General features: G+C 35.9%; 1 protein-coding gene across 23 annotated transcripts in view; it reads left to right on the top strand.

The window, feature by feature from the left end:
* The window catches only part of CCDC18 (coiled-coil domain containing 18), a 216,461-nt gene that overhangs the window by 61,557 nt on the left and 128,022 nt on the right, over window positions 1–26,882 (top strand). For 22 of the 23 annotated variants that reach the window (XM_055585113.1, XM_055585111.1, XM_055585115.1 and 19 more), the window contains 5 exons: window positions 9,645–9,741; window positions 11,237–11,358; window positions 12,796–13,087; window positions 16,130–16,254; window positions 19,833–19,990. In XM_055585113.1, the coding sequence (XP_055441088.1) occupies window positions 9,645–9,741; window positions 11,237–11,358; window positions 12,796–13,087; window positions 16,130–16,254; window positions 19,833–19,990 (794 nt within the window). The remainder of the gene's footprint in view (window positions 1–9,644; window positions 9,742–11,236; window positions 11,359–12,795; window positions 13,088–16,129; window positions 16,255–19,832; window positions 19,991–26,882) is intronic. The other variant, XM_055585112.1, reaches the window with a different exon arrangement.

The following is a 26,882-nucleotide window of genomic DNA, read 5'->3' as shown; positions in this document are numbered from 1 at the left end:
CCCTAAATTACAGATTTAGCTATGATTTAAGAAATAAGACCAAGTACTGTGAACCATTTTACGGGCATTTGAAAACTTAAACTAAATAAATGATTTTCCAACAAAATAAAGTTTAACAAAACTAACTTAAGAATAAATTGAAAACCCTAGTTTTTTAACCATTAAAGATATTGAATCAATTGTTAGAAATTTCCCCACAAGAAATAAAATGATCAAAATGATGATGATGATTCCATATATATGTGTTAGAATATGGTATTTATCTTTCCCTTCCTGACTCACTTCACTCTGTATAATAGGTTCTAGGTTCATCCACCTCATTAGAACTGATTCAAATGCATTCCTTTTTATGGCTGAGTAATATTCCATTGTGTATATGTAGCACAACTTCTTTATCCATTCATCTGTCGATGGACATCTAGGTTGCTTACATGTTCTAGCTATTGTAAATCGTGCTGCAATGAACAATGGGATACATGTGTCTCTTTCAATTTTGGTTTCCTCAGGGTATATGCCTAGGAGTGGAATTGCTGGGTTATATGGTAGTTTTATTCCTAGTTTTTTAAGGATTCTCCATACTGTATTCCATAGTGACTGTATCAATTTACATTCCCACCAACAGTGTAAGACCATTCCCTTTTCTCCACACCCTCTCCAGCATTTATTGTTTGTAGACTTTTTGATGAGGGCCATTCTGACCGGTATAAGGTGATACCTCATTGTAGTTTTGATTTGCATTTCTCTAATAATGAGCATTGTTGAGCATCTTTTCATGTGTTTGTTAGCCATCTGTATGTCTTCTTTGAAGAAATGTCTGTTTAGGTCTTTTTCCCACTTTTTGATTGGGTTGTTTGTTTTTCTGGTATTGAGTTGTATGAGCTGCTTGTATATTTTGGAAATTAATCCTTTGTCAGCTGTTTCATTTGCTATTATTTTCTCCCATTCTGAGGGTTTTCTTTTCACCTTGCTTATAGTTTCCTTTGCTGTGCAGAAGCTTTTTTAAGTTTAATCAGGTCCCACTTGTTTACTTTTGTTTTTCTTTCCATTACTCTAGGAGGTGGGTCATAGAGGATCTTGCTTTGATTTATGTCATCGAGTGTTCTGCTTATGTTTTCCTCTAAGAGTTTTATAGTTTCTGGTCTTACATGTAGGTCTTTAATCCACTTTGAGTTTATCTTTGTGTGTGGTGTTAGGAAGTGTTTTAATTTCATTCTTTTACATGTAGCTGTCCAGTTTACCCAGCACCATTTGTTGAAGAGGCTGCCTTTGCCCCATTGTATATTCTTGCCTCCTTTGTCAAAAATAAGGTACCCATAGGTGCATGGGTTTATTTCTGGGCTTTCTGTCTTGTTCCATTGGTCTATATTTCTGTTTTTGTGCCAGTACCATACTGTCTTGATGAATGTAGCTCTGTAGTATAACCTGAAGTCAGGAAGCTTGACTCCTCCAGCTCCATTCTTCTTTCTCAAGACTGCTTTCGCTGTTCGGGGTCTTCTGTGTTTCCATATGACTTGTGAAATTTTTTGTTCTAGTTCTGTGAAAAATGCCATTGGTATTTTGATAGGGATTGCATTGAATCTGTAGATTGTGTTTGGTAGTATAGTCATTTTCACAATATTGATTATTCCTACCAAGGAACATGGAATATCCCTCCATCTGCTTATGTCTTTGATTTCTTTCATTAGTGTCTTATAGTCTTCTGTGTACAATTCTTTCATCTAGAAAAATGGTACTGAAGAATTTATTTACAGGACAACAGTGGAAAAGCAGACAGAGAACAGACTTACTGACATGGGGAGAGGGGAAGAGAGGGTGAGATAAATGGAAAGAGTAACATGGAAACTTATATTACCATATGTAAAATAGATAGTCAATGGGAATTTGCTGTATGGCTCAGGAAACTCAAACATGGCTCTGTATCAACCTAGAGGGGTGGGGTGGGAAGGGAGACAGGAGGGAGTTTCAAAAGGGAGGGGATATATGTATACCTATATCATATAGGCTGATTCATGTTGAGGTTTGACAGAAAACAGCAAAATTCTGTAAAGCAATTATCCTTCAATAAAAAATTAATTTAAAAAATGATGATGATTAGAGGAAACATTTCCATTATGGCTCACAGTAGCTAAAATGAAAAAGACTCACAGTATCAAGTTTTTAATGTTGTAGAGCAACTGAATTTTAATATATTTCTAGCAGGAGTATAAATTCATAGACCAGTTTGGAAAACTGTTTACCAATGTCTACTAAATTTAAATGTAAGTAACCCTGTGATCCAGAATCCATTCTAACAGAAGTGAAGGCCCATATCTATCAAAAAATATGTGCAAGGCTGCTCAAAGTAGCTGTATTCATAATTACTAAGTGTTCATTAATAGTAGAATCAATAAATATATTCACATTATGAAATATATGCATTAGTGAAAAAGATCAACTATAGCTGTTTAACAACAGAGATAACACAGATATAATGTTAAGCAAAGGAAGCCAGATGCAAAAGAATACTGTGTATTTACTTAAGAAATCAAAAATGGGCAAAATTAATGTGATGTTGAAAGTCCAAATAGTGCTTACCATTTTGAATAAAAAGTATTAACTGAGAGGGTGCACATGGAAGCTTTTTGGGTGCTAGAAATGTTCTATATTTAATCTGGATAGTAGTTATGTGGGTACATATGTAAGAATTGATGCTTTTGAATTGTGAATCAATCCTAAAGAAAATCAACCTGAGTATTCACTGAAAGGACTGTAGCTAAAGCTGCAGTACTTTGGCCACCTAATCCAAAGAGCCAACTCATTGGAGAAGATCCTGATGCTGGGAAAGATTGAAGGCAAAAGAAGAGGGCGGCAGAAGATGAGAGGGTTAGATAGCATCAGTGACTCATTGGACATGAATTTGAGCAAACTGGGAGATAGTGGAAGACAGAGGAGCCTGGCATGCTATACTCCATGGGTCCCAAAGAGTTGGAGATGATTTATGACTGAAAAAACAATATGTATATACAAATTCATTCACTTAAGATGAGCACTTTTATTTTAATGAAAAATTAAAATAGAAACTATATGTTAAATGTAAATAAATCTACAGAAGAATAGGTACAGTCTTAATGGAAGTTTAAAAATGTGCTCAAGATTTGTTTTAATCAGGTATGGCGAGATACACAGACATGGAAATGGCTGTCCTGAAGGAAGTTTTTATACTCACAAATTACTAGAAATAGGAGACATGACATGTCATGTAGAGGGGATCATACAAGGAAGTTTAAATATGAAGGTGTTTAGAAGACAGAGGGAGTAGGGAGAAAAACATGAACAAGAGATTTTACTGTGATTTCTGTGGGAAGAAATGGTTGAGGTTGAGTATTCAACCTTCAGATTGGCTAGTATGAATAATCTCGGTAGGCTGGCATGTAAGGCTGTCTTGAGTTGTCTGATACCTGGTCCTGGGGTGATTAGGACAGGAGACTATTGGCCTGGAGTGTGAGAGCCAGATAGAGGAATGGAGAGTAGGCTCTGGGTTGCTTAGTTTGTATATGAAAGGTGCACCCCCATGTGCATAGTCTACTAACCACTGAGAATTGGCTAGTGCTGGGAGGGCCAGTGTTCATAGGGTCAGTAAGACAACAGATGTCAAAACATCAGACTAAAATGATAATACAATGGAGAAAATAATAAAACTTCTTTGAAAGTCTTAAGAGAAGATCTAACTAATGAGGTATATACCATTTTTCTGTAAGGGAACCCAACATAAAGGTATCAGTTTTCTCCCAATAATTTATATATTCAGTACAATACCAACCAGTATCCTAACAAGTTTTGATAAAAGTTAATGAACCGACCCTAAAAATCGTGTGGAAGAACCAAAGTTCAAGGACAAATAAGGCACTTTCGAAGCTGTAGGCCAAGGCAGAGAACATGTCTATAGATAAGCAAGACTTCTAAAGTTATACTAATTAAGTCAATATGATATTTGTATATGTGTGCTTACTAAGTCACTTCAGTCGTGTCCGACTCTTTGTGAACCTATGGACTGTAGCCCTCCAGGCTCCATGGCTACTGTCCATGGGATTCTCCAGGCAAGAATACTAGAGTGGGTTGCCATACCCTCCTCCAGGGGATCTTCCCAATCTAGGAATTGAATCCCTATCTCATTATGTTTCCTGCATTGGCAGTCAAGTTCTTTACCACTAGTGCCACCTGGGAAACTCGATGTTGGTATAGGTATAAACAGAAGGTTAGTCGTACAGGACAAAGACCCTTAAGCAAAAACACATACGGTGGAATCTTGTTATGTAATAAGTGGCATTACAAATCAGGACAAAGGATGGATGAATCAATAATTTAGGTACTGGACAAACTGACATCAAGTGTTTCATTTGTGATATAGTGAGAAGGGTATAGCACCAGTTATGTGGTGTACCTCTCAAGAATGAATAGCCTGAAACTAGTTATGAGGAAACATCAGACAAGCTCAGCTTAGTCTTCTGTAAAACAACTGTTTATTCTTGAAAAATGTCAGAGTCATGAAGGACTAAGAAAAACTGAGAAGATGTTCCAGATTAAGACTAAAGAGACATGATAACTTAAAGCAATAAGTGATCCTGGATCAGAAAAAAGAAAATTCCATAAAGAAATTATTGGAATAATTAATAACATTTATATATAGTTGGACCATAAAGAAGGCTGAGCACCAAAGAATTTTTGCTTTCAAATTGTGGTGCTGGAGAAGACTCTTGAGAGTCTCTTGGACAGTAAGGAGATCAAATCAATCAGTTCTAAAGGAAATCAACCCTGAATATTCATTGGAAGGACTGATGCTTAACCTCCAATACTCTGGCTATATGATGTGAAGAGATAACTCATTAGAAAAGACCCTGATTCTGGGACAGCAGGAGGAGAAGTGGGCAACAGAATATGAGATGATTGGTTGGCATCACTGACTCATTGCACATAAGTTTGAGCAAACTCCAGGAGATAGGGAGATAGGGAAGGATAGGGAAGCTAGGCATGCTTCATTTCGTGGGGTTGCAAAGAGTGGGACAGACTTAGTGACTGAGTAACAACATAGTATCAATTTTAGATTTCTTAAATTTGATAGTTACTTATGGTTATATGAAACAATCTTCATATTCTTAGAAGATATGTGCTGAAGTATTTAGGACTGAAGTTTATTAATTACTCCAGAATATATAGTTCAGTGCAAAAATATCTCTCAAATGAGAGACGTAAAGCAGTGGTAGCAAATTGATAAAAATCCACATTAAGGGGTTACTGATTTAAAATTTTAAAAACAAAAACTTCAGAAAATGATGCTGAATGAATTGATTATTGATTAAAAAGTTAAAATAGATTGCTCATACAATACCTGCATTAAAAAAAAATTCCAGATGTATTAAAGGCCCAATTGTGAAAAGGAGAACTATTAGAAAAAATATAGGGGAATCTTTTCTATGTTGTATCACTGTAGGGAAGGATGTTTTAAAATGAGAGCCAGAAAACATAAACATTACAGGAAGAGATTGCTGTTGTTCCGTCACTAAGTCATGTCTTAGTGCAGCATGCCAGGCCTCCCTCACTATCTACTGGCGTTTGCCCAAGTTCACGTTCTTTGAATCAGTGATTCTATCCAACCGTCTCATCCTCTGCCACCCTCTTCTTCTTTTGCCTTCTGTCTTTCCCAGCATCAGGGTCTTTTCCAGTGAGTTGGCTCTTTGCATCAGGTGGCCAAAGTATTGGAGCTTCAGCTTCAGTCTTTCCAATGAATGTTCAGGGTTGATTTTCTTTAGGATTGACTGGTTTGATCTCCTTGCAGTCCAAGGGATTCTTCAGAGTCTTCTCCAGCACCACAGTTCAAAAGCATAAATTCTTCAGTGCTCAGCCTATTTTATTGTCCAACTGTCACATCCCTGCATGACTGTCGGAAAGATCACAGCTTTGACTATACGGACCGTTGTCGGCAAAATGATGTCTTTGCTTTTTAAATATGGTGCCTAGGTTTGTCATAGTTTTCCTTTTAAGAAGCAAGCAGCTTCTAATTTCATGGCTGCAGTCACCATTTGCAGTGATTTTGGAGCCTGAGAAGAGGAAATATGCCATGGCTTCTACTATTTCCCCTTCTATTTTCCATGAAGTGATTGAGCCAGGTGCCATGATCTTAGTTTTTTTTAAATGTTGAGTCTTAAGCCAGCTTTTTCACTCTTCTCTTTCACCCTCATCAAGAAGCTCTTTAGTTCCTCTTTGCTTTCTGCATAAGGGTGGTGTCATCTGCATATCTAAGGTTATTGATAGTCTCGGCAGTCTTGACTCCAGCTTGTAACTCATCTAGCCCAGCATTTCGCATGATATACTCTGCATATGTTTAATAAGCAGGATGACAATATACAGCCTTGTAATACTCCTTTCCCAATTTTGAACTGGTCAGTTGTTCCATGTAAGATTCTAACTGTTGCTTCTTGACTCGCATACAGGTTTCTCAGGAGGCAAGAGGGATGGCATGGGGTAGGGGATATACAGTAATAAAAGACAAAGAATCTGAAGAGATAAAGGATAGGAAGTTCAAATGGCCAATGAAACATGAAAGTTGCTTAACCTTACTGTCATCAAAAATGTAAATTAAAATTATAGTAAGTTTATAAAGCTACAGTCATTTCACGCTGTTATTTAATTGATTGGCAAAAGTTTTAAATTTGATAGTAACTACAGTAACTTACTGAACATTTATTGTGTGTAAATGCTTCTAAGTGCTTCTGGTGTGTAACTTACTTATTCCTCATACTGTCATATGAGATTGATAATACTCTGCATAAACAGATGAGGAAACCGAATTAGAAGTTAAAGTCACCCCATTAGAAAGTGGTAGAGGGAGAATTTGAACCCAAGTAACTGACTCTAGGCCCCAGGGAATTGAATACCATGCCAGATATAGTAGTGTAAAGTGGTTATTTAGAAAGATTATGGAAACAAGTTACGTTTCAAGTAATCTGTGAGATCTTGGGCAAGTTACTTAACCTCTCATTTTCTGATTTTGGGCACCTACTTTTTTTTCTTTTAATACTAAGAAGATTTAAAAAATTATTTATATTTTTGGTTGTGCTGGATCTTCGTTGCTGCAAGGCGACTGTCTCTAGTTTGCGGAGAACAGGGTGGGGGCTATTCTAGTCGCAGCGTGCAGGCTTCTCATTGTGGTGCCTTCTCTTGTTTCTACGCACAGGCTCTAGGTGCACAGTCTGTAGGTGCACAGGCTGAGTAATTGCAGACAGAGGAGCCTGACAGGCTACAGTCCATAGGGTGCAAAGAGTCGGACACAACTGAACTGACTTATCACACATGTGGGCCTCCAGTGTGCTTAGGTTTCAATAAACTCTCATATCTATTGCCAAGGAGCTATGCACCAGAGATGTTCATTGCAATACTGTATTAACTGGAAACAACCTTAGTGCCTAGCAACTAAAAAAATGGATGAACAAATTATACTATTTTTATACCACACAATAGTATACAGTAGATTTATTTAAAAATGAACTATAGTCACAGGGGTGAACATAGATAGATCTTGATGATAATTAATAAAAGTAGTCTGTAGAAGGACATATATATACATTGTGGTACCATTCATATGAAGTATAAAAACATGGAAAAAAGCCTAGAAGGGATGGGGTGGCAGGTGGGAGGGAGATTCTGGAGGGAAAGAACATATGTATACCTATGGCTGACTCAGGTTGATGTATGGCAGAAACCAACACAATATTATAAAGCAATTATCCTCCAGATAAAAATAAATTTAAAAGAAACATGGAAAAGAAAGTACAGTCCTTCATTGAATGTAAGATTACACAGATTTTAAGGTGTACCGTTATTTTCAGTTCAGTTCAGTTCAGTTCAGTCGCTCAGTTGCGTCCGACTCTTTGCGACCCCATGAATTGCAGCACGCCAGGCCTCCCTGTCCATCTCCAACTCCTAGAGTTCACCCAAACTCATGTCCATCGAGTCGGTTATTTTAGTAATCATTAAAAAATACCACCATGAAACTATGGTATGCCATCAGAATTAAAATAACCTACCAGTTTAAGAGGTGTTAAAAATGTGAAAACAGTGTGCCTCTTAAAATAGATAAGCTGTGATGTATTGTTTGTGGTTTTTTTGGTTAACCTATGAATATACAAAATGTATAATAATAAAAAGTTAGACTAGTGTTACCTCTGTGGTAGAAGTCAGGGTAATGGAATTTGGAGGGGAATACACAGGATTGTCAACTCTGTAATGTCTGTAATATTTTTTTGCTTAAGATAAAGGCTACGTTAAATAAAAATAGCGAAGAGTTTAAGATTCATAAAAGTTGGGTTGAGAATACATGGTTTATTTATCCATTCTTTTCTGTGTGGCTGAAAATGTTAAACCCTTTTTAAAGAAATTGTTGGTAAGGAAGAGTAGTTAAGTATAAAGTGGATAAGTTTGGCTTGAAAGATGACAGAGGAAAGCACATATCTGTGAAGGTTTTTGTTTGAGAAATGCTGCAGGTATCCTTTGCTCTCTGAATTCTAGCTATATCAATGAAGGAATGGAATATATTCTCTTAGATTTTCAAATAAATGCCCCCTTTTTTTTTAAATCTGAAACTTTGATCTAAGTAGTTAGCTCAGATAATCTGCAGTTGCTCTCCAAATTTAAGAACCTCTTATATTCAGAAAGTAAGAGATACTTTATTTTTTCTCTCTCTTTTAGAAAACACATTTTATCTTTATCTTTTAAAATATTTTTTTGGCTGTGCCACGTGGCATGTGGGATCTTAGTTCCTCCAACAAGAGATCAAACTCATGCCCTCTGGCATTGGAAACACAGAATCTTAACCATTGGACTGTCGGGAAAGTCCTGTGAGATACTTTGACTTGAATTTGTAAGCCCATAGAGAAGACTCTGAAAATATAAAAATAAAAATTCCTGAAAGGGAAGAACTAAGATCTAGAGTATAGACAAAGGAATTCACTTTGGATAAGAGAAGAGTTGCTAACTTTAAAATAATGGGGTTAAAAATAGGTTTGAATATAGAAAAAATTTTAGATATGGGTGTGAAATTGACCAAATGCCAGCCCAGTAGTCTCAGTTCAGTGTGAGAGATATGAGGAAAGGTCAGAATCAACTGAGAGGTGAGACAACGTGGTTGTCAGTGGTTGGATTTTGTTAAGATTTTGTATTTATATCAGTAAAAGTTACTGTCATTTGAAACACATTTAAAAAAATTACTTGGCCTTTGCAAAGATCACAAGATTTACTGAGTATTTTTAATATACTAGACCGTGGACTGTTTCTATAATACCTGATTTTTGAGATCTATCATACAGCCTCAGGCTACTTCCCTAATCTGTCTTTTCCAGATAGGAAAAAAAATTGCCAACACATAAAAATGTTTCAAAGTTTATAAGTATTTTATGTTCTGTTTTGTTTTTCATGTAGATATCTTATATTGAGGAAATTATTGTAGTCTAATCTTCATTTTTCATTTTAAGTCTTATACTCATTTTTTTAACACAGAGAAATCTGCTTCTCTCTAATTATTCCTTATAATTAAATACAAGTTACTTTGGAACTTAAGTACACAAGTACAGAGCATTCTTTACTTTTATTAATTATCCGTTTTTTAATTTTAGAGCTGAACGACAAAGGAATGAAGCACTATATAATGCTGAAGAGCTAAGTAAAGCTTTCCAACATTATAAAGAAAAAGTGGCTGAAAAGCTGGAAAAGGTAAGAGGCAACTGTGCAAATTCAGTGTTTTGTATTGTCCATATTCTGAAAATAAAGATAGACATAGAATATCTTTATTTATAGTTAAAGCAAGGAGTAATTTTTATGATCTCACTCATAATAATTGAAATAAAGAATGTATAATGATTAGTTAATATAATATTTACAGTCTTATAATGAGCATTAACTTTCTTATCCAAAGAAGGAAAAGAATGGAGATAAGAGAACAAACAAAATATAGAGAAAGATGAGATGAGTGAATAGTTTGGAGCTATAGAAGTAAAAGCAGGAAATTTGTTCCCATTACCTAAGTGAAAATGAAGGCAGAGTAGATTATGTAGCCTTTAATTGGTCTCTCTAGGTATAACACCCTGAGAGGGGCTCCACTTCTGTCTCAGGGGAAGGTTCCGTGAACAGGTTCTACATAGTAATATAGGGTTTAATTATGTTCATTGAATATATTCAAGTAATACCACATGACAATAAACCTGTTTGGAGGGAGCCCATGTTGGACATTCAGATAGATTCTTTATATCCTTAACTAATATTTATAAATTCTGTTCAAAGAAAGGTAGAAAGGGAAGAAATATTAACAATTAAAAGAATTAAGATTCCATTAGATTCTGAAGTTTTAAGTGTGAATTTAATAAGATCACTGTTTTGAAAGCCTTGGAAAAGGTCCCTGTGGGAAAGAAATACCGTAGAAAGGATTTTTTTTTTTTGGCCACACCACATGGCTTGTGGGATCTCAGTTCCCTGACCAGGGGTTGAACCCAGGCCTCTTGGCAGTGATATCATGGACTCCTAACCACAGAACTGCCAGGGAATTTTTAATAAGGTAATCTGGAGGGGGAGGTAGAATCCTTAGTATGAGGAATATCCTCCTGGAGAGGGAGGACTAAAGAGAGGAAAATGGAAGAGATGAGTTTTTTCACATGTCTCCTCAGGATGGTTGATTTCACAACTGCTCAGCATAGCCCTAGAATCTAACAAAGGAATTGGGGCTGATCTGTCCAGTCCTCTACTCTCACTCCTCAAATCTGGCTGCTTGACTTTTTATATCTTTTAAGTTTGGGGCTGTGATTCCATTGGGAGTATTCTGTGGCTAAAATTTCAAAAATTGCTTCTCTGGAACATTTGCCTTTTGTAACTTAATGTTACTAAAGTCAGTAACATTAGCTTTTAGTAACAATGTAGCTTGCCTTGTCAAGTTGTTTGCCTTATCCAGGTAAGACCGGAACAATTCTGCTTATAGGTCATAGTGCTATTGTCCCTCTCTTGAAGTTGTTAACTATTTATGGATAGGTGTTAATATTCCCCCTCTCTGTTCTTTATTCCTAGAAGTTCACTTTCTTCCTTTCACTACAAGGCTGGGGACTTAAACCTGTGGAGTACTTACTCCATTCTCCTGTTTATTTCTGAAATCACTGCATTTGAAATGGCTAAAACTTATGACCACATTAGTATGTCGACTTAAAACAGATTATTGTTTTAGGTTCAAGCTGAAGAAGAAATATTAGAGAAAAATCTAATTAATTGTGAAAAAGAAAATAAAAGGCTACAGGAAAAGTGTGGTCTGTATAAAAATGAACTTGAAATTCTAAAAGAGAAATTAAGGTACAGTATCCTATTATAGAAAAAGGATTTTTTGTGTGGAAGTAGAAGTAGCAGCAGAGTAAAAACTGAAACATTTAAAAATAGAATATTTTGTATTCTGTAATTATGGCTTTAAATTATGTAGAAAGATAGGCATTCATAACTAAGATTGTTTTCTACTTATAAGGTTAAGGTTATCAATGAATAAAACATGTGTTGATGTTAACATACTTAAATAGAGTAGTATGATCAACATTTTGCCTTGCATACATATAGAAAAAATTAACAGAGACCTAATGTCCTTGGAAGGAAAGTTATGACCAACCTAGATAGCATATTAGAAAGCAGAGACATTACTTTGCCAACAAAGGTCCATCTAGTCAAGGCTATGGTTTTTCCAGTGGTCATGTATGGATGTGAGAGTTGGACTGGGAAGAAAGCTGAGTGCTAAAGAATTGATGCTTTTGAACTGTGGTGTTGGAGAAGACTCTTGAGAGTCCCTTGGACTGCAAGGAGATCCAACCAGTCCATCCTAAAGGAGACCAGTCCTGGGTGTTCATTGGAAGGACTGATGCTAAAGCTGAAAAACTCCAATACTTTGGCCACCTCATGTGAAGAGCTGACTCATTGGAAAAGACTCTGATGCTGGGAGGGATTGGGGGCAGGAGGAGAAGGGGACGACAGAGGATGAGATGGCTGGATGGCATCACCGACCCAATGGAGATAAGTTTGAGTGAACTCCAGGAGTTGGTGGTGGACAGGGAGGCTTGGCATGCTGATTCATGGGGTCACAAAGAGTTGGACACAACTGAGCGACTCAACTGAACTGAATGTCCTTGTAATGTGGCCACATCAGCTAGTTAGTAGAATATATATTCTTCAGATTAGGAGGAATCACCTAGTTTAATCTTCTCATTTCAAGATGTAAAAAATGTGAAAAAGGGAACTGATGAAATTCAGTTACAGTTCTAAAATAAGGTTGTTCTAATGTTTGACATGTTTATATATATTAAAAAATAATGCTGATAATTTATTAATAGTTAATTAGATTTTACCTTTTTGAGTTGTGGCTAATAGTTCATGATTTTTCCTTATACTTTCTAAAACTTGATGCTGCAAAATATTGTGTTAGGACTTTAGAGTTACTCTCCTGTCGTACACTTTTTAAAAGGGAGCAGAAATGCTTCCAAAATAGTGGAGTTATTCTGTCCAATTACTGTGAAACACTGGGCAAGTTTCATTTTTCTTTGCCTCATTTTCCTTATCTTTAATCAGGGAGTAACAATAGTACCGGCCACATAAAGTTGTGAGTGCCTAACATGCAGAAGATAGGCACTCAGTAAATGTGAGCATGTTTCAGGATTAAGCTTTAAAATATCTTAAAAGTGAGATTGATTAACTAACATGATTATTGAAAGTGAATGTTTAATTTTCATTTTTATGCTTTTTTCTTCATAGGCAGTTAAAAGAAGAAAATAATAATGGGAAAGAAAAATTAAGGATCATGGCAGTGAAAAATTCAGAAGTCATGGCACAACTAACTGAATCTAGACAAAGTATTCTGAAGCTAGAGAGTGACTTAGAGGACAAAGACGAAATACTTAGAGAAAAATTTTCTCTAATGAATGAAAACCGAGAATTAAAAGTTCGTATTGCAACACAGAATGAGAGACTGGATTTGTGTCAGCAGGAAATAGAAAGTTCGAGGGTAGAACTGAGAAGTTTGGAAAAAATTATGTCCCAGTTGCCTGTAAGTATGTGACAAGGAAAATTTTACCTAAGTGCTTTATAAGAGATCATGATTTTGTTGTTGCTTTATTACCTTCCATTGTTTTCCTTATATACCTGCTTTCAGTCATCAGTTCTTTTCTATCTCATCCTTTTGTCTTTTCTGAACTTAACCTTTCTACTGTTCTACCCTGTCTCAATCTCTTTTATGCCATGTATATGAATGCCATCAAATTTTTAAAAACAGTTTTATTAAAGGAACTTTTATATACCACAATATTCACCTATTTTAAGTATACTATTCAATGATTTTAGGTAAATCTGTAAGTATGGAAACAATCATCACAATCCCATTTTCATATATTTCTATCCCCCAAAGGCCTCTTGTGCCCATTTATAATTAGTCTCAGTACTGTGATGCTGTGAAAGATTGAAGGCAGGAGGAGAAAGGGGACACAGAGGATGAGATGATTGGATGGCATCACTGACTCAATGGACAAAAGTTTGAGCAAACTCCAGGAGGTCGTACCCTGGAGAGGGAAATAGCAACCCACTCCAGTATTCTTGCCTGAAAAATCCCATGGACAGAGGAGCCTGATGGGCACAGTCCATGGGATTGCACAGATATGGGGTCAGGTACAACTTAGCATCTGAACAACAACAACCCATCCCCACTCCGAGGGGATCCACTCTTCTGCCTCTAGAGATTTGTCTTTTCTGGACATTTCATATAACTGAATTATACAATATGTGGTCTTTTGCATTCTTAATGTTTTTGAGGATTTTTCATTGTGATATGTATCAGTATTTCATTTCTTTCTGTTGTTTAATACTATTCCTTTGTATGGATCTGCCACATTTATTCATTCACCTATAGGAGGATGTTTGGGTTTTCTCCACTTTTGGACTGTTATAAATGATGCTGTTTTGAATATTTGCTTACAAGTCTTCATCCACAGGTTTCTCTTGAGTAGATACCTAGAAGTAGATTTGCTGAGTCATGTGGTAAATTTATGCCAAATTGTTTTCCAAAGTGGCTGCACCACTTTAATTCTCACCAGCAATATATGAGGATTTCTGTTACTCTGCATCTTCAGTTCAGTTCAGTTCAGTCGCTCAGTCCTGTCCGACTCTTTGTGACCCCATGAATCTCAGCACACCAGGCCTCCCTGTCCATCACCAACTCCCGGAGTTCACCCAAAATCGTGCATCAAGTGGGTGATGCCATCCAGCCATCTCATCCTCTGTCGTCCCCTTCTCCCTCTGCCCCCAATCCCTCCCAGCATCAGGGTCTTTTCCAATGAGTCAACTCTTCACATGAGGTGGCCAAAGTACTGGAGTTTCAGCTTTAGCATCAGTCCTTCCAATGAACACCCAGGACTGATCTCCTTTAGGATGGACTGGTTGGATCTCCTTGCAGTCCAAGGGACTCTCAAGAGTCTTCTCCAGCACCACAGTTCAAAAGCATCAATTCTTCGGTGCTCAGCTTTCTTCATAGTCCAACTCTCACATCCATACATGACCACTGGAAAAACCATAGCCTTGACTAGACGGACCTTTGTTGGCAAAGTAATATCTCTGCTTTTGAATGTGCTATCTAGGTTGGTCATAACTCTCCTTCCAAGGAGTAAGCGTCTTTTAATTTCATGGCTGCAGTCACCATCTGCAGTGACTTTGGAGCCCCAAAAAATAAAGACTGACACTGTTTCCATTGTTTCCCCATCTATTTCCCATGAAGTGATAGCCAACATTTATTCTTGTCTGTCTTTGATTACAGCCGTATTAATGAGTATTAATTGATATCCCATTGTGGTTTTAATTTTCATTTCCCTGTTGACTGTTGAACAGCTCTTCATATACCTTTTAGAATTGTTTTTATGGTAGCATGTGGCCACCTTTTCTCTGAGTTACAGATTTGACCATATTTATAAATGAGGTTAGGAAGAAAAGTATACTTGTATCAGAAATTTGTTATTGATAGGTATAAAATAAAGGTGAGATCAGAAGAAAAGGTATAGATAAATGTGTCATGGTTGGTTTTACATATGAATGGATGGTAGATTTTTATCAGTTTTAAACTGTCATGGATTTAGGATGCTGAAAGAGACCTTAGTAATCATTCAATTCAATACCATCATTTTATTGGTAAAGAAATGTACCCAAGGAAATAAATAATTTATCCTGCTAGTGAGTGGCAGAATTAAAACCAGACAGAATTCTTGGTTTCCATCCCCCTGAAATATCTACTTTCCTAGGATGCTGATTATTTGCTTAAATTTTTAATTGTACTGATTACTTGTAAAATTTGGTAATAATAAAATACAGGTAGCATTCATTTTAAATTGATGCTTTCATTTGACTTAATATGAGGAATTACCTGATATGTGGTTCTGAAAGTCAAGTGGTAATACATGCTTGATATCCTATATAACATGGTTTGGAAATGTGAATTTAGAAAAATTTTTCTATTCCTAAAAAGTGTGATTTGGTTATAGTTTGAAGGTAGTAGTCATTAAGTGCTTACCTTGCCCTTTTAATAACTAATTTTTTAAATTCTCTATTCAAAACATACAGCATACATACAGAGATCAATGTAGTACATTTGCTAAATCTGGGAAATATTTTGATATCTACTGCAGAATAAAGTCTTTTAGGGAGATAAAACCTCATTATATATTTTGTTAATCCCGATTCACTTCTCTCCTCAGAGGTAGCCACTGTTCTGAAATTCATATGTATCCTTCTTGTCCATATTTTAAATATTGCCCCATATAGATATATCCAGGAAAAAAATAGAGTTTAGTGCATTTTTGAAAATTCTATATATACCTCTCTTGCTTTTCATTCCATGTTATAAAATATCTCCATAATGATTTATATAATGGAGATTTAACTATTATAGTTTTCCCATTAATATTTTATAATGTATAATAAATTTATGTATTCTATTGATGACTGTTAGATTATTTCTGTCCATGAAATTTTTCAGACTTGAAGTTCTGCATAAAAAATGATTATGTCATAGGTATTATAAGTTTATATATCTTTGTTTTTAAACTTGCAGTTAAAAAGAGAAATATTTGGTTTTAAATCACCTCTTTCTAAGCACCAGATGAGCAGTTTGTCAAATAAGCAAGACAATTACATTGGCTGCTGTGAGACAAATAAAATGGTGATTTCGGAATTGAGGTATGGTTTTCAGATCCTGAAGTTGTAGCAAATACAATGTTTTTAAAAAATTGGTAATTAAGATCTTTGATTAAATTGAAAAATATGCAGAGAAGTCTAGAGAATGTTTTAACAAATATCTATATTTCCACATGAGTTTGAGCAAGCCTAGGAATTGGTGGTAGACAGGGAAGCCTGACATGCTGCAGTCCATGGGGTCACAAAGAGTCGGACAGGACTGTTAGACTGAACTGAACTGAACTGGTATTTCCACGATGAAGGTTGATTCTTCTTAACATTTTTTGATACTTTTTTTCAAATCTGTTTCTTTAAATGAAAAGTAAAACATTACAGGATGGATAATTCCCTTAATCCTTAACACCAGTCCCATTCTCCTCCTAATTATCTACTATCATGAGTTGGGTATCTACTCTTCAGTTCATTTGTGCATGTTTACACTCATATGCATAAATATGCTGTTTTTATATTGTTTGTAATTTTGCTTTTTCACTTAGCATCATTTTTAAATTCTTCCATGTTGAGGTAGGTAGGTGGAATGATTGTTCAATGGATGGATTAGTATTGTTAGTCTAGTTTTAATAGAAATGTAAGCGTCTATCTTATAACTTCATCACAATTTATCTGTTCCTTTATTTATATAGTTACCTTACAGTAAGTCTCCTACATACAGTCAAGTTCCATTCCAAGAGTGTGTTCTTAAGTCCAACAAAGTTAACCTAGGTACCCAACTAATACAATCTGCTATATAATATATATATTTTATATATATATAAACTATAATAGGTTTATAATACTTTTCACACAAATAATACATAAAAAAACAAACACAAAAAAGAAAAAAATTTAATCTTACAGTACAGTAGCTTGAAAAGTACAGTAGCACAGTACAATAGTTGGCATACAGGGGTTGGTATCAAGTGAACAGGCAAGATGAGTTACTAACTGAAGGAGGGAGAGGTGGGAGATGGTAGAGTTGAAAGATCATCAGCAATAGAAGATGGAGGGCAAGCTGCAATTTCACTCACGTCTGACATTGATGGCACAGGTTCTTGTTCCTTGCTGGATCCAGTTCTACCTCTTGAAAAAAATGTTTCAGTGATGTCTGGGTAGTAACTCTTTTTTTCTCATCATAAATGACACAGTAGCACTGGATTGCATTCTGAACAGCTGCTGCCATCTTCATGTACTGTTCTACATTTGGGTCCTGTGCCTTAAAAACTAACAGTGCCTCCCCAAATAAAATTCCCTTGCCATTTCCTGCATCGTGAATCTCTTTAGTTCTTCAGTTACTTCTTCTTCCTCTTGTGTCTCGTTGTACTTTCTCCAATTCCATCAGGTGTTCAGTGAAGTTGTCCTCTTGTAGATATAGCTGTAGGTTCTTGCTGAGAGTCATTAAGTTGCTGAAGACCTCTTTGGACTCCTCATCCACCTTCTCAAATCCACAAAAATTGTGAACAAACTGTGGGCAAAGGTTCTTCCAACCCCCATTTATAATAACAGCCATTAAGTCACACCAAGCAAAGTCATTGTTTTTTATGGCCTATCCGATGACTCCCAGTGTTAGGCACTCAGTCATGTTCAATTCTTTGCAGCCCCATGAACTATAGCCCGCCAGGCTCCTCTGTCCATGGAATTCTCCAAACAAGAATACTGAAGTGGGTACCCATTCCCTTCTCCAGGGGATCTTCCCAACCCAGGGATCAAACCCAGGTCTCCCATAGTGCAGGCAGATTCTCTACTATCTGAGCCTCCAGGGAAACCCTTATGACCTATAGTCACTGTTTTTTATGTTATAGTCCTTCCAAAATTGTAGCAAGGTTGTTCCTGATTTGTCATTCACCTTTACTGTTTGATGAAAAAAGTCTGACATAAATAATATTTCTTGAAAGTCTCTATAACTCCCTGGTCCTTAGGTTGGATGAGCAACATAGTGTTTGTTGGCAGATGCACTACTTTGATGTTAGGATGATAGCTGCCCATGAATGGGGAATGGCCTGGAGCATTGTTAAGCAGCAAAAGAATATTGAATGGACATCCTTCTCCAAGCAAAACCATCCTGGAAAACAGCGTGTGTAACCCAGGCTTTAGGGTTAGTCTTCCACACAACAGGAAGAGAACCCTTGGCTATGTTTTTAAGGGCTCTTGAGTTCTCTGAATAATGAACTGAGAGACTTCAGCTTCGTATTGCTAAAAGTGTTACCCCTAAATAATAGTTATCCTATCCTTTGCTGCTTTTATAGTCTGCCATCAACATTTTCTCCTCACTGACATAACTTCGGTTTGGCATTCTCTTCCAGTACAGTCCTGTCTCATCCACATTAAAAACCATCTTGGGTAAATACATGCCTTCATCAATAATTTCTCAGAAGCATTTCAGGAAATTCCTGGGTAGCTACCATATCTGCATTCACTGCCTCACCACTTACTTTTACCTTGTGAAAATTGGCTCTAGCCTTGAATTGGTGAAGCCAGCCATGACTGGCTTTTAAAGATGTGCCCAATAGCGGCTCAGATGGTAAAGCGTCTGCCTACAATGTGGGAAACCTGGGTTTGATCCCTGGGTCAGGAAGATCCTCTGGTGAAGGAAATGGCAACCCACTCCAGTACTCTTGCCTGGAAAATCTCATGGATGGAGGAGCCTGGTAGGCTACAGCCCGTGGGGTAGCAAGAGTCAGACACAACTTAGCGACTTCACTTTCACTGTTTTTTTGCTGTGTTAAAGTCTTCATAAAGGCTTTTAGCTTTTTCTTGAATCAGCATTAAACTGAGCAGGCCTTGACACTGATGCTTATCTTGCCTCCACACACCAAGAAGTCTATCTCTTCCATCACTTTTCCATGCTTCTTTCATATTGTCGACATCATCAGCACAGTGGACTTCACGTTCCATAACTTTGTCCATTTTCTTTGGAATTGTGCCAATGGTTGAGCAATTCATGTTACAAGAACTAGCGATGTCTCCCATCTTTTTGACTCCACTCTAAATTATTTTCACTTTTGTTTCCAACATCATCACTTGGAGCTTCTTAACACCTATATCACCACTGCTTTTATGCTTGTTTCTGGACATCCTGAACTTGAAATAAAGATAATGTACTACCATACTGTATGCAGTACTCTACAGTAAAGGATACAAAAGCACAACCCCTTGCAAGAGGATGCACACACATGACAGTGCACCAGACTTGTCAACTAACTTGTGATTGGACATGAGAATGCACATTCGCATCTTTGTAAGTTTGCAACCTGCAGGAGACTTACTGTATGTATAGTTTTCGTCTGCTAAAAATAATGCTGTGAGGTATATATACATGTTTCCTGTATAATATGTGAGTTTCCCTAGCAGATGTTTCTAAAAGTAGAATTGCTGGGTCATAGGGTGGGTACTATCCAGTTTCTAAAGTAACTGAACCTGTTTACAATGTATTCAGTGCTTTGTAAGATTTTCTGTATCCTGGCCAATAGTTGACTAATATCAGAGTTTTAATTAAAATTTTTTTAATTTGAAATGGAAAAATGGGATGTGATATTTTTACAGAATCTTTCTAATGCTTTTTGGTTTATTTTCTTTTCTGCCAGGATTAAACTTGCAATAAAAGAGGCAGAAATTCAGAAGCTTCAGGCAAACCTGACTGCAAATCAGTTATCTCACAATCTTACTGCTTGTAATGACTACCAAGAAGGTCGCAAATTAAACAGTTTAGAAATAGAAGCTGTAAAACTAGGTAATCAACTAGGTATGTTCAGTTCTTTTAATAAATTGTAATTAGAGTTCTTTATGATGTTTTTTTTTTAATGACTAGATCACAGTGTCATGTGTACTTTTTGTTGTTTTTGCATGTGGGGTCTATTGGTTTCTATTATCAAACATACCTGATAATCTGTTAGTACTACTTAGTGTTGATAAGACAGTAAAAAATTATTTCAAAATTATTAAATGTTGCATCATTCTTTAAAAATACACTTTTTTAAAGTAAGATTTCCTTACATTTTATGATGCATCCATCTAAAATATGAAATTCAGTACATTTTGTCAAAGGTTTGTTTTTTCATATGTATATACCCTTGTTACCATCACACAGTTAACACATACAGTAGTCCCTGCCTATCCTCCCAGGATATGTTCTAAGACCTCCAGTGAATGCCTGAAGCTACAGATGGTACTGACCCCTATATACTACGAGGTTTTTTCCTGCACATACAAATGATAAAGTTTAATTTGTCAATTAGGCACAGTAAGAGGTTAACAACAATAACTAACAATAAAATAGAATAATTATAACAGTATACTATAATAAAAGTTATAGGAATGTGGTCTCTCTGTCTTTCCCTCTATTGTACACTTTTAAATGGATTTTTCATCTTCACACGTTGTGGCTGTAACTTTTGTAGTTTGACCTATAATAGCAAAATTAGCACAAATTTCTTTTTCACAATTTTGTGGACAGAAGATTCTTACTATAGATCTTAGCACCCTCAGCATATAACTTTTTTCTTTTCTTATTAAATCTAGAACTTTCACCTTTTCACTGAAGCATATTACAGCTTCTTTTTGGAATATTTGGATTTCTAGCATTACTACTCTTGCACTTTGGGACCATTATTAAATAAAATAAGTATTACTTGAACACATGCGCCATGATACTGCAACAGTTGATTTGATAACCTAGTTGACCACTAAGTGGCTAAAAGGCACAATACCAGGACAAAGGGATTATTTACATCCTTGGCAATTTGGAGCTGGATGACAAGGGACAGTATAAGATTTTATCACACCACTCAGAATACCACACAGTTTAAAACTTAGGAATTGTTTATTTCTGGAATTTTCCATGTATTATAGCCAAGCCTTAGTTGACAGCAGGTAACTGAAACCTCAGAATGTGAAACTGAGGATAAAAGAGGACTGCTGTATAATATTTCCTTCAGGTTCCATATATTCCTTCCCAGTTACTCTGGGCTTAATATTCTCTTCTTTTCAAAATTTTCTTAAAGTGAAAGCTTAGATTATTGACTTTAAATCTTCCTTTTCAAAAGTATTTAAGGGTATAATCTTACTTTTAGGCAATACTTCAGCTGTATCTTCAGCTAATTAAAATTAGCTGTATAACTTACTTTTAGGTAATGTTTACATTTTATTCATGTCTTATAATATCTTACATTTTATTATGTCTTATAATATCTCCTATGTGTGTTTATTTCCAAATATTTAGTCATTTTCCAGATATCTCTGTTATTAGTGGTGGACATTAGGTTGTTTTCATTAAACAAATGAATTCATGAAAGAACCTGATTTGAATTTTTTAAATGTTTTTTGAAGCTCAGTTTATTGGCCAGCATATGGTCTCTCTTGATGAATATTCCTGGTTCACTTGAAAAAATTCTGTATTCTGTAATTATTGGGTGAAATTTTTTTTGCAGTTCTTTTGAGATATAGTTGACATACAGCACTGTGTATAGCTGCTGCTGCTACTGCTGCTAAGTCACTTCAGTCATGTCCGACTATGTGCAACCCCATAGATGGAAGCCCACCAGGCTCCCCCGTCCCTGGGATTCTCCAGGCAAGAAGACTGGAGTGGGCTGCCATTTCCTTCTCCAATGCATGAAAGTGAAAAGTGAAAGTGAAGTCGCTCAGTTGTGTCCGACTCTTAGTGACCCCATGGACTGCAGCCTACCAGGCTCCTTCATCCGTGGGATTTTTTTCCAGGCAAGAGTACCGGAGTGGGGTGCCATTGCCTTCTCCGACTGTGTATAGCATAATGACTTAATTTACATATATTATGAAATGATCACAGTAAATTGGTTAACATACATCATCTTGTAAATATACCAAAAAATAAAAAGGAGAATGTCTTAAGATCTACTCTGTTAACAACTTTCTAATATACAATAGTATAACCTATTGTCATTGTATTGTACATTAGGACCAGCTTTTATTTTTAACATACTTGGTTCTTAACCAGTAATTAACATGAAGAAACCACTGTATAGAAGAAAACTTGAAGTATTTGTAATACCGTTAAGTATCCTATATACAAACCTTCAAGCTGCAAACTTTGAAAGATGCGAGCATGCATTTGCATGTCCAATCACATAAATTAGTTCACATGTCTGGCATACATTGTTACATGTGTGCATCCTCTACAAGTGGCTGTGCTTTTGTGTCCTTTACATTATAGAGTACAGTATCTTTCTTTCAAGCCCAAGATGTCCAGTGCAGTACAGTTCAGTTCAGTCGCTCAGTCATGTCCGACTCTTTGCGACCGCATGAATCGCAGCACGCCAGGCCTCCCTGTCCATCACCAACTCCTGGAATTCACTCAAACTCACGTCCATCGAGTCAGTGATGCCATCCAACCATCTCATCCTCTGTCGTCCCCTTCTCCTCCTGCCCCCAATCCCTCCCAGCATCAGAGTCTTTTCCAATGAGTCAACTCTTCACATGGGGTGGCCAAAGTACTGGAGTTTCAGCTTCAGCATCATTCCTTCCAAAGAACACCCAGGATTGATCTATAGAATGGACTAGTTGGATCTCCTTGCAGTCCAATGGATTCTGAAGAGTCTTCTCCAACACCACAGTTCAAAAGCATCAATTCTTCAGTGCTCAGCTTTCTTTACAGTCCAACTCTCACATCTATACATGACTACTGGAAAAACCATAGCCTTGACTAGACAGACCTTTGTTGGCAAAGTAATGTCTCTGCTTTCTAATATGCTATCTAGGTTGGTCATAACTTTCCTTCCAAGGAGTAAGCGTCTTTTAATTTCATGGCTGCAGTCACCATCTGCAGTGATTTTGGAGCCCCCAAAAATAAAGTCTGACACTGTTTCCACTGTTTCCCCATCTATTTTCCATGAAAAGATGGGACCAGATGCCATGATCTTAGTTTTCTGAGTGTCCAGAAGTGAGCATAAAAGCAGTGGTGATGTAGCTGGTACTGCTAACAGGTACCAGCTGTTATACTGTACCACTGTACTTTCCAAAGTACTGTACTGTAAGTTTAAAAATGTTTATTTATTTATTTTTTTTTTAAGTATTTGTGTGAAAAATAGCTGATCACAGCTGCCTTTGTTGGACTTACGAATGTGCTCTCAGAATGGAACTCATTTATATGTAGGGGACTTACTGTAATAGCAGATCAGTTGAATTCCTTATATGTGAATATATAGATTATTAAGTAGTCTTTTTAAGACTCTCTTCATTTTGTTTATTTATTGTTTTTAAAAATTTGAATATTGCCCCTTTCTTCTTCCTTTTTTTTTCTGTCTTTATTGTAAATAAAGTAAATGTAATTGACCTACAACATTATGTTAGTTCAAGCTGTAAAACATAATGATTGGACATTACAAAATCACCATGATAAGTCTAGTTACCATTTGATGCCATACAATGTTACTAGGATATTATTGACTGTATTGTCCATACTGTACCTTTTATCTCCATGATTCATTTGTTTTGTAACCGAGTTTGTGCCTCTTAGTCTCTCTCACCTATTTCACTTATCTCCTTCCCCTTCCCCCTTCCCAACTGCAACCACCAGGTGGTTCTCTGTATGTATGAGTCTGTTTCTGTTTTGTTATGTTTGTTCATTTGTTTTGTTTTTTAGATTCCATACGTAAATTTTATATGAATGAAATAATACAATATTTGTCTAGCTTATTTTACTTATCATAATACCCTCTATATCAATCCATGCTGTTGCAAATAATCAGGATTTCACTCTGTTTTATGACTAATATTCTATTTTATAAATACATTCTGTATATACACCTTCTTTATCCATTTATCAATTGATGGACACTTAGGTTGCTACTATATCTGGTCTGTTGTAAAATAGGCTGCAATGAATATAGGAGTACAGATACATTTTCTAACTAGTATTTTATTTTCTTCAGAAGCATACCCAAAAGTATAATTACTGGGTCATATGGTGGTTTTAAAGATTAAAAAAAGGTACCCCCATACTGTTTTCAACAGTGTCTCTACCAATTTATACTCTCTCTAGTAGTGCACTAAAAGTGCACTTCTCTACACATTCTTGTTGTTCCACATTCAGTTGTTACTTGTTGTGTTTTTGATAATAACCATTCTGATAGGTTTGAGGTAGTTCATTGTGGTTTTGATTTGTGTTTCCCCGATGATAAATGTTGTTGAGCATCTTTTCATGTACCTGTTGGCATCTGTATATGTTCTTTGGAAAAATGTCTATTCATGTCCTCTGCCTGTATTTAAAATCAGGTTGTTTTAGTGATATTGAGCTGTGTGAGTTCTTTGTATATTTTGGATAATAACCCCTTATCAAATTATATCATTTGCAAATATCTCCTCCTATTCAGTAGGATGCCTCATTTTGTTGATAATTTCATTCATTGTGCAAAAGCATTTTAGTTTGATGTAGTCCTACTTGTTTATTATTGCTCTTGTTTTCCTTGCCTGAGGAAGGAAATATTCCTTCCCAAAAATATTGCTAAGACTAATGTCAGAGAGCTTACTGCCTGTGTTTTCTTCTAGAAATACTATGATTTCAGATCTTATCTTTGTCTTTACTCCATTGTGAGTTTATTGTTGTATGTGGTTTAAGAAAGTAGTCCATTTAGATTCTTTTGCATATCTCTGTCCATTTATTAGAGGGGCTGTCTTTTTCCCATTGTATATTCTCTCTCCTTTGCCATAGATTAATTGAACATAAAATGTGAATTTATTTTTGGGCTATCTACTTTGTTCCATTGAACTGTGTGTCTAGTTTCGTGCCAGTACCATACCATTTTGATTACTGTAGATCTGTAGAATAGTTTCAAATCATAGAGCATGATACTCTGAGCTTTGTTCTTCTTTCTTTAGACTGTTTTGGCTGTTTGGGATTTTTTGTGTTTCCATACAGATTTTCTTTCAGATAATATCCAGAAGTGGAATTGCTAGATCTTATGGTAGTTCTGTTTTTAATTTTTTGAGGAACTGCCATACTGTTCTTCATAGTTACTGTGCCAATTTACATTCCCACCAGCAGTATACAGAGTTCATTTTTTTCAACATCCTTACCAATAGTTGTTATATCTCATCTTTTTTATACAGCCTTTCTAACAGCTGTCAAGTGATACCTCACTGTGAGTTTTTTTCGTAATTTTTTGATTTAATTTAATCTTTTTCCCATTCTTATTCAAGTTTTCTTCCTATTTAGGATATTACAGAATATTGAGTAGAGTTCCTTGTGCTATATATATAGTAGGTCCTTGTTGGCTATCTTTTTTTTTTTAATTGAAAAATAATAGTTAATTTACAATGTATCAATCTCTGCTGTAGGCAAAGTGACTCAGTTATACACAAATATACATTCTTTTTTATATTCTTTTTCATTATAGTTTATCACAAGATAAACTATACTGAATATAGTTACCTGTACTATTCAAATTAGAATCTTTTTCTTCTGTTATTGTAGTTTTGATTTAGATTTTCATGATGCTTAGTGTTATTTGTACCTATTGGCCATTGGTGTCTTCTCTGGAAAAATGTCTGTTCAGATTCTCTTCCTTTATTTTTGGTGTTGAGTTGTGATTTTTTAAATATGTTCAGACTATTAACCTCTTATCAGATAAATGATTTGAAAATATTTTCTCCCATTCCATAAGTTGGCTTTTCATTTTGTTGATGGTTTCCTTTGCTATATAGGCACCTTTTAGTTTGATATAGTCCTGCTTATTTGGTTTTGCTTTTCATGTAAAATGCAAAAAAAAAAGAAAAATCACCAAAAGACAGTCACTGCTGAGACTGATGTCTAATAGCTGACAGTCTATGTTGTTGTTTTTTTTTCTAGGAATTTTATACTTCATGTCTTATGTTCACGGTTCATGTCTTTAATGCATTTTTAGGTTAATTTTTGTGTATGGTGTAAGATAGTTGTCGAGTTTCATTCTTGTTGCTGTCCAGTTGCTGTCCAGTTTTCCTGACACTGTTTATTGAAGAGACTGTCCTTTCCTTGTGGAATATTCTTCACTCCTTTGTTGTAAATGAATTGACCATTATTTATGATCTTTCTGTTTTTGTCCCATTGATCTATGTGTCTGTTTTTATGCCAGTGTTATACTTTTTTGATTCCTATAGCTTTGTCACATAGTTTGAAACCAGCTAGTATAATGCCTTCAATTTTGTTCTCTCTCTCTTGTAGTTCCATATAAATTTTAGGCTTGTTTATTCAATTTCTGTGAAAAATACCTTTGGAATTTTTATAGAGGTTGAATTGAATCAGTAGATCACTTCTGGTAATATAAATATTTTCACAATGTTAATTCTTCTAATCCATGAGGATGAAATGTCTTTCTATTTATTTGTCTTCAGTTTCTTTCATCCGTGTCTTATAGTTTTCATTATACAGATCTTTTACCTATTTGGTTATATTTATTCCTAACTATTTAATTCTTTTTGACTCAATTGTAAATGGGATTATTCTCTAATTTCTCTTTCTGGTTGTTGTTGTTGTTCAGTTGCTCAGTCATGTCCAACTCTGTGACCCAGTGGACTGCAGCACACCAGACTGTCCTTCGCTATCTCCTGGAGTTTACTGAAATTTGTGTCATATTGAGTCAATGATGCCATCCAACCATCTTATCCTCCATCTTCCCCTTCTCCTCCTG

This window comes from Bubalus kerabau, chromosome 6 (genome assembly GCF_029407905.1).
Source record: "Bubalus kerabau isolate K-KA32 ecotype Philippines breed swamp buffalo chromosome 6, PCC_UOA_SB_1v2, whole genome shotgun sequence".
Taxonomy (NCBI): domain Eukaryota; kingdom Metazoa; phylum Chordata; class Mammalia; order Artiodactyla; family Bovidae; genus Bubalus; species Bubalus kerabau.
Note: the sequence above shows the minus strand (reverse complement) of the source record. Positions and strands in the feature narration are given on the sequence as shown.